At 41.0% G+C, this 8,727-nt stretch overlaps 1 protein-coding gene across 1 annotated transcript; it reads left to right on the top strand.

Moving 5' to 3' along the window:
* Positions 1 to 5,608: 5,608 nt before the first annotated feature.
* LOC128708174 (protein NASP homolog) lies at positions 5,609 to 7,064 on the top strand. The gene is made up of 3 exons (XM_053803134.1): positions 5,609 to 6,338; positions 6,417 to 6,691; positions 6,774 to 7,064. Exons 1-3 carry the CDS (start codon positions 5,609 to 5,611, stop codon positions 7,062 to 7,064), a joined length of 1,296 nt encoding a protein of 431 aa, XP_053659109.1.
* Positions 7,065 to 8,727: the final 1,663 nt, after the last annotated feature.

The following is an 8,727-nucleotide window of genomic DNA, read 5'->3' on the forward strand; positions in this document are numbered from 1 at the left end:
AGAGGCTTTTCCATCTTATTTAATTGTTCAAAATTAGCTTTGTATTATTCTTGATTCCTTAAAATGACATTGTTTAATAAGCTACATTTTCGATCCCTGTTCAACATTTTTTTTCAACAACTTACTGTTGAAGTTGATCAGGATTTTATCGGGAGTTGTTGAAATACGCAAGCGTATCTGGAGATGGTGTCATAGGTGTGCTTAGAGTTACCAAATATTATTGGAAGTTTACATACGGCTCTTTTGTCGTCAACGACTTCCCCAAAATTTTCCCCAATGAAAAGCGTCGTACGAATTGGCTGAGTAAATGAACTACGATCGTTCTCAACAATTCTCAACCTTCGCCATTTAATGGAAATAATAGCAAAAAAATGTGAGCATAAAATAGTATAACCGATTAAAACCACAAACCCATACGCATTAACGACAGTGTCACGGTCCCATTCTCTACAATTCGTCAAAGTTTATGGCGCTTAATACGTGGAACTTCAGTATTGGCATTGAAACGGTAGCGAAATGGGTAAAAAGTTCGTGAAGAGCAACGGTGAATACATACATTATAAATTCATGAATAAACATTTGTTTTCCACGAATTTTAGTTAAAATAGAAAGCCTCGCTACTACGAGGTTAATGTTCAACATAATATTTTATCTCGTTCAAATGAATGTAAATACAATTTGACACACTCCTTTCAGCACTGCTCTCGCAATAAGCTTCCGTTAAGTTTCAAGATTGCGTGTTTTATGCATATACGATCAGACACTGTTAATGCGTACATCCGTCCCCTTCCTGACCTTCACAACCGATCTCACCGGAGACAGCGTTGGACGATAGCCAGCTGGTGTATCGCTGATAGACGGTACTGTTCCGTTTTCTTAATGGCTTGGCCGTTTGCAAATCCTAATCATAACCTGTAACAATCTGGCGACCTACAAACGTCTACAGCACACGGTTTAATGTGTTCGTCCTGTGTATCGTTTGATGGGGCCAGTAACCTTTCGCAGTAGCGCCAATAGAAACACACCAACCTCAGGATGAATATTGTAATGAGGTTGGCCGTCGTTGGAAAAACCAGCCGGCCACAACGCGGCCCCGGCTGGCAACAATGGGTGCCCAGTGGTGGTGGTACATATTATGTACCGTTCTCGCTCTGTTTTTGGTGGTTTGGACCAGCAAAAACCCGCGGTCGAAAGCGAAAGGACCAAAGCAATCGAAATGTTTGGCTTTGATTTATGCCCGTCCGGATTACGGGCGCGCACACTGCCACCGAAGATTTTGCGTGTTTGCCGAGGGTTTGTTATACACCGGTTTTGTGGATGTGTTAACTTCTGTTTCGCCTTTTGTCCTTGGCTTCACGAAAAGTAGAACAGAAATTAATTGTCCAAAATCACCGGCTCTTGTATAAGAGCCGTCCGTCCAATCCACCAGCACATTGTGGTGTGTAGTAAGTTTTATTCTTTGAAGTTATTGCGTCTCTCCTCGAAGATAATCTTTCAAAGAGTTTCGACAGTTAAAATGCGTGTGACGAGACTGGTTTTGCAAAAGCAAAAGACATTGATAGCTAAAGTTTTCGTTTCTACTTACACGGTTGTAATGCGTTGAAGTCTACGCGGACGCTATGCAGTTGTTTCGGAGGTTGTGGAAACTTCGGTGTGCTTGGTTTCGGTGATTTGGATAACGAAAACTTTACGCTCAACTAACAATTCCAAGCATGTAAGATGAGTGGTAAAAGTTGTTTGTTATTTGTCGAATTTGTTCAATATCGTTTTACTCTCTTATACGATTTTGTTTGCAAAATTTAACACTTTTTCGGAACCGGGTGTTGTTCTTGTTGTGGAGCGTTTTGTTTGAGCAAACCTTACAGCTGCTCCCTGCAAGCACTTGAAAAACCAACTAAGGAGAGCGAAACAATCATTTGTCACGAAGCGTTTCTTACAGGCAATAGTTTGTGCACAAGGATTCGTGAATGTTCAGTAGTGTCATTAAGTAGGAAGCACTTTACTTCTTTAATCCCACGGTTTGCCCACACACACACACAAACTGGAGTTCCGTTGGGTTGTATGCAATATTCTAATTCCATTTACTGTGCAATGTTCAATTATTTTTCTAATCGTACGGTGAAAATATTTGTACGAAAATTGGCCTCAATTGTTGCTACTGCTGGACTGGTTCGTGCAGTTAAAAGCGCTTGGTGTTATTATCCTGATCCCGGGACCGCCGTAGTAAAAAAGAGGTGGTGGATTGCTTTAGGAGCTTTTGTGGTGGCTCTAGTAGGTCGCCCTGGTAGTAGCACATCACTCACTACGGTCACAGGAGAAGAAGAAGCACAATGCAGGAGCGATGATGATGATGGCGCAAAAGCTCAACGTAGCAAATTGGTAAATGCTTGCGTTCGACCAGGAAGGTGGCATGGTTCGTTGTTTTCGTTTTGCCTCTACTCTACGCTACGTGTCGAAGAAATCGATTTAAATATTTTTAGTGTTGTTTGCTTTTGTACTTCTTGTCCCCCTGTCCTTTTTCAATTAAATTTTATTGGTGAAGGGTTTACGCAAGGACCTGAAGGTGTTTGAGTATCTTTCAATGGTTCTAAGCTTCTTATTTACTGTACTAAGAGGAAGTACATGCAAAATACTACAAAGGCGCTTGTTTCAGGCGGCTGGGTTCGTCCTTTGGGGCGGCTAGGTACGGGTATCAAAAGCTACTTTAGCAACACCTATCATTTGAAGCAGTATCACAGTGATGCAACGATTTAGAACAATTTACATTTACTGAACGATCACCGTTTTAGGGTTTTAATGTTGCTTGTGATGTCTTTAACGAACCAAATAGGATACTGTCCAATTGTGACGAATCCGATGGTATGATTACGTATGCATTTGATTAAGTAACACCGAGATTTGCCTCCACACTGTTGTAGACAAGCACTTCATCCCAAACGTCACCGAACGTCGTACTTCTTAACGTTTACTTCTCTATATCCTTTATCCTTCGAGCACGGCCACACACGGTCACACTTTCGAGTCGGTCCCACATAATGGCAGTAAGATAGTGTGCAAACAAACAATTCCCGTTGGGTGTAATAAAACGCAGCTGTGAATATTCTATTCCGCTTCTTGTGCACTTCAGTCACATCGTAAACACATGTCGCTCAACATCAAATGCAATATTGGAAGATGTTTTGTTTTTATTCTGTTACCATAATCTCACCACGCACAAAACCAATTCCAAACGCGTGGTCTTTTTGTCTTGCTTGTAATTTTCCCTCCCAAGTAGCATTAGAAACACTACACTACATTATTATGCTTACAGGGAGAAAGGATATGTAACCTGACGGCGTTGTGTTGCAAAATTGATGTATCTTTGCTGCGGCGCTAACCTCTTGTGTGTGTGTGTCTGTGCGAGTGTCTAAGAGTGACCTCTGACCTGTGCACAGTAAAACTTAAGTGGAGCTCATTTACAAAAATCACAATTAGTAGCCGTTTTGTTGGTTTGGGGATTAATGGTGGGATCACACTTCGTTGAGATATCGATGGTTCCACTTTAGGACACTGCTACTGGCTTAATGGTTCTGCTGCTTCCTTTCATTGCGTGGTGGAGTTCGGTCTCTCTGTGTACCAGAGCGTTCGGTACGCGTACGTTGCGCTGCGTGTTGGCGCTGTAACTGTGAACTTTCCTTACCGAACTTGCACCGAATGCACGAAACGGGTGAACATTTCCCTGGCGAGAATGCCCAAAACAGAGCACAGTTGTTTGTGGTTTGAGAGCATTTGTTTGAAAAGAACCAAATGCAACCGAAACAGAGCAGAAGAGCGAGAGAAAGCAAGAGCGTGATAACGAGGACGAATTGAAGTGGCTGTGAGGGAGTTTTCCTGAGTGGAAAACAACATCAATGTTTTCAGGAGAAAGTGTTATTTTTCCTCTCTTTGAATGAATTTTCTCTCGTCCTGTAGCATTTTCCTCCGATTCGTCGTTTTGAGTTCATCCTTATGGCCGTCCCTATTCGCTCTGCGATATAGCGTGCACCTCTCGGCCGGTTAACTGTTTATCAGTTGAGACTTTTTCTACACTCGTCCTTTTAACCACGGTACGGAACAAAGAAAGAGCGCACTCAACGTATCCTGCATCGAAACTTTCATCTCCCGCCGGTATTGTTCGGCGGTTGTTATTTCCGTGAAAAGCTTGCGCACTTGTGGGTGGCATGGGAAAAAAATCGATAACATCCGATAGTTTGCCGCTAACAGTGTCAGAGGACACAGACAAGTTAACTTCACAGTGCTATCAATTGTTAATGTAGAGGGATATTTAATTGTGTTTGAACTATTGTTTGACATTTGCAGCTACGGTTCGGGTTTTTAGTAGGATTCGCGCTATAAGCGATGAAGATCAGTGAAATCTATATTCGTATTGGGACGAGCTAAGTGGTTAGAGTGTAAAGAATATGTTGTAAAAATATGGTACGGATCCATTACTTTCCTTATCGAAACCATCCCAAACGGTGTACTGCTGCCACGATACATATGCCACGATGTATACATAATGTACAAAAACAGGTTTTTTACAGCTATGCGTTGCATAAATTATTCGCCGTTCTTTCTGTGTAGTATTGACGCTCAATGGCATATTAGTTTACATGGGAGTGTGTCAACACCAGCATTCATTTTACTACAACAGATGGGGACGTGTAATCTTTTTTTTTATTTCGAGTAGAATGGCTTGACCGGTATTGCCGCTAACTGAGGATTACATTATTTACATGCAAATAACTTTGGTTGGGAGGTATTTCCTTTACCGAACCGTGAAAGGGCACCTTATCCTGAGTGTCCTCAGCAACGTGCAACAGTTTACAAGGACCTTGACATTGTGATTATTATTCTGAGGGTCTTGTCTTATAATATTAATAATTAATAATATTACATCATGATTTTTTTGCTTTGTTTGCAAACCGAATATCTAAGAATCTAATATTATTTCTCAAGTGTAGTTTTAATAAAAACGTGCTTTTATTTTGAAATTTTCTCTTGAGCGTGATACAATAATAAAAGGGAAATTGTTTGTTACGTTCTGATAAAAACTGTCTGCTATTTTAAGCTTCACGACGATCTATTTTTTGAGTTATTGTTACTAAATTTAATAATTCAGAGATGTAAATTCACTCCGAACGAATGAATGAATGATATTTTATTTTATAATATGAAGTGATGTAAAACCGAACGAACAAATAATAATGGTTATAATACGTTACTTCCACAAAAAGCTCCATTTTTGTTGAGTTGTTTTGCGATTAGATTTTGCGTTTCATAAACAAAACATAAACAATCTGCACGATCCGTGCATAATTTTCTTTGCATACTAATGTGAATTTTCTCGGTCACATTTCATGCATCTTGTGTAGCATAAATTCGCATGATTTATTCAAATATAGGGCACTTCTGCACCCTACGAAATGGTCCAATACATTTTACATTACAAAAAAAAAAAACTCATCTGAAAGCTATGCCGGCGGATATGATATTATCTTTTCCTAATTTACTTACAGGATTCCCGTGTGTAGAACACGTCGCTGACTTGGACTCATCGAAACACACGCAACGGACTAGTATTTTCGCGATGGCTGAGAAATCGGAAACACTTGTCACTAAGGAGGAGCGAATTAATGAAGCAAAGGAACTGTTTGGTCGCGGTAGTCGAAACTATTGTATGAAACAGTACGCGGACGCGGCCGACGATTTAAGTGAATGCTGTTCCATCTACTCCGAGGTGCACGGGCCGAATGCGGAAGAATTAGGATTGCCTTATCTAATGTATGCCAAATCTCTGATTGCCCTCGGGAAAGATGAGAACAATCTGATCGTTGCGGAGGACGCCGAAGACGAGGAGGATGACGATGACGATGAGGAAGAGGAGGGAGAGAACGAAGGCGACGAGAAAAAACAAGCAGAAAATACTGATAAAGAAGAAAAAGATGAAGAGATGGATGCGAAGGAGCCATCACATGAGGATGGAGAAGGTACAGCCATGGAACAAGAAGATGAAAAAGATGATACCGAGGACAAGGCCGAACAGACAGAAGTCTCTGAACCAGTTGTAGCAGGAACCAGCGGCACGAAGGATGTAAACGGTGAGCCACAGCCGGGACCTTCAACTTCCAACGGAGAAACCTGTGTGCAGGAGGATTCCGCCGACAATTTGCAGGTTGCCTGGGAAATCCTTGAACTGGCAGTCAGCATCTTCCAGCAACAGGGAGAAAAAGGATACGAAAATCTTCCCGAATGCTACACAGAATTGGCTGGCATTTCCTTTGAAAACAGTTTCTTCAAGGAAGCTATCAAGGATTACGGTATGTATCGGCTTTGAAACTTTGTAAAATAATATAATAGCAATGTATAATTTGTGCATCGTTTGTTCATCTTTACAGTGAAAGCATTAGAGATTTACAAGAAAACAAAACAACCCGACCTGCGTTTGCTGGCCGAAGTGAACTACAAAGTTGGTTTGTGCTACATGATGGAGAAAGAGTTCGAGGAGTCGATAAAATCGTTCCAAGGCGCTGTATCGGAGCTGGAGAAGGTGGTAGAGGAGGAAAAAGCGAAAGAGCAGACTGATGACATTAAAGAAACTATTTTGGATCTGGAGCAAATGAAAATGGAAATTTTAGAAAAGATTACGGATGTCGAAGATGCGATGAAAACGGTGAGTGATACTGTCCCACTGATTAAACTGCTTCAAAATAAGACATCGTACTTATGTTTTAATTGTAAAATTATTTTCACAGCCCATAGAAGATGTAAAACGAGAGCTTTCAAAGATCCTCGTTTCCGGCGAGGGTGAATCTAATGGCAAGGATCTAAACAATGGTGCCGGTACCTCTTCTGCAACGGGTAGCTCTAATGGTTGCAGTTCCAAGCCCACGGGAGCTACCTCCTCAAAGCCGGCAAATGATATTTCGCATCTTATCAAGAGAAAGAAACCGGACAGCGTCACCACCGAGGTGGAAGGATCTCCGGCGAAGAAAACCGCTTCGGAAACGGAAAACGTAGCGGCGTCTAATAACTCAAGTGCGTAAGGTAAACGAAAGAGCAGAAAAGTGCATTCTCTGGATCTGGATGGAAAGTTTTTGTAGTATCCTTTGTTCGGATCATTTCTTTCGCTCTCGTACCTATGTGCTCGTGCGACTATCCTTATATTTTACGACCTTTCCTCGTCTATTGTAAGTAACTTTGCTAAAGCAGTGCAGTTGTTTTTATATTCTTACTTTATACTCCATTTCTTACGTTTTAAATTATTCATTCATATTGTCCTTGTCCAATTCCTTCTGTTTTTGTGATTTAGAACACTTTACCGGCATTCCTATCTGTCCTGTGTGAGTCGCAATTAGCAGACAGTGACAAGACAATTGCATCAATATGATTTATCTAATAAATGGATGGAAATTTTCATAAGTAATTACGGTTGTTCTGCTGTTGGTATTGAGAATTAGATGTTAATGTTAATTTTAGAGATACTCTTCTTACGTATGAAGTTCCTGTGATTCTTGTTAGTACGCGAGTTTACGTTTTCTATCAATTAGAACCCGTATTAAGTTATGGGTTAATTGAATGAATCGTTTTAATTTGAACAACAATTCATTACAGGCTTGGTTATTAGGGCAGCTTATGCTAGTTGTGCTTTTCAATTTACTATCTATTTAAACTTTTACCTCCCCATTATATTAGTATTTTTAGATTACTGCTTTAGATTGGTTTCTTTTTATTTGGTGAAATATACTAACTTCACAAAAGTAAGTAAAAACTTTTCGTTTTCACACGTATTTTGCCTATGGGTTGACTTATTTTGATGTGTGCTGTGAAAAATTATTTACCATACTTACCATAAGAGTTTCGTACATGCTGTCTGAACCGCTCAAATCGCGCAGGGCATAGACTCAAGGATATGGACTCTCCTGTTTGCTTGTTTGTTGTTTGTACGATACGGGCGAAGGACACCCATGCTCTTGGCATTTACGAACGGCCGGAGTTACGGACTAGCTCTGGTTTGAAAAGGAAAATTAACCACTTGCTAGTTGAGCTGTAGGCGGAGCAGCACTGGCTGTAGCACTACCGGACCCACCTGTAATGCACGAGGCGTAAGAGAGCTGGAGTAGTGAGCTCTCGTTGGCTGGAATAAAATGGGATATTTACCTGTCGGATAAGGAAAGTATTGCTGGAATCGAATTGGTGATCTGGCCATGGAAGTACGACGTGCTCAACTGTCAGTGGGTCAAGAATAAGGAGAACTGCAGATACATTTGTGGCTCTTTTTGTAACTTCCTATAAACAATGTATTTCGTAATGCGCTGCTTGTTGCTGCATAATTTTAAATTTCATTTTCCTAGCATTACACAGTTACAGTCTCTTCTTGCGTATAAAAGGTAAAACCATTGCCCGCGTACAGTGTTACCGAAAACAAAAGTGATCGCTTCTGTGGCACAGTGAACCGCACAAGGAGATGAATGGCAATTGTAACATACATAATGAGTAAAAGTGCGTAAGTGCAGCATACATCCTCAAACCTCTTCAGGTGCCAAGAGGGAACGATCGGATGAAGACAATCAGTGAACATCCGATAAGGGTGCAGCAGCATCGTGAGCATCGGGTGAAGCGCACAGGAAGACGAAATACGGTCGTTTTGTCAGTCGCCGCGGAAAATTAACGATAATGGAACCGTTTAGTGTCATTCCGATGCCGGTT

The sequence above is a fragment of the Anopheles marshallii genome, chromosome 2 (assembly GCF_943734725.1).
Source record: "Anopheles marshallii chromosome 2, idAnoMarsDA_429_01, whole genome shotgun sequence".
Classification (NCBI taxonomy): Eukaryota; Metazoa; Arthropoda; class Insecta; order Diptera; family Culicidae; genus Anopheles; species Anopheles marshallii.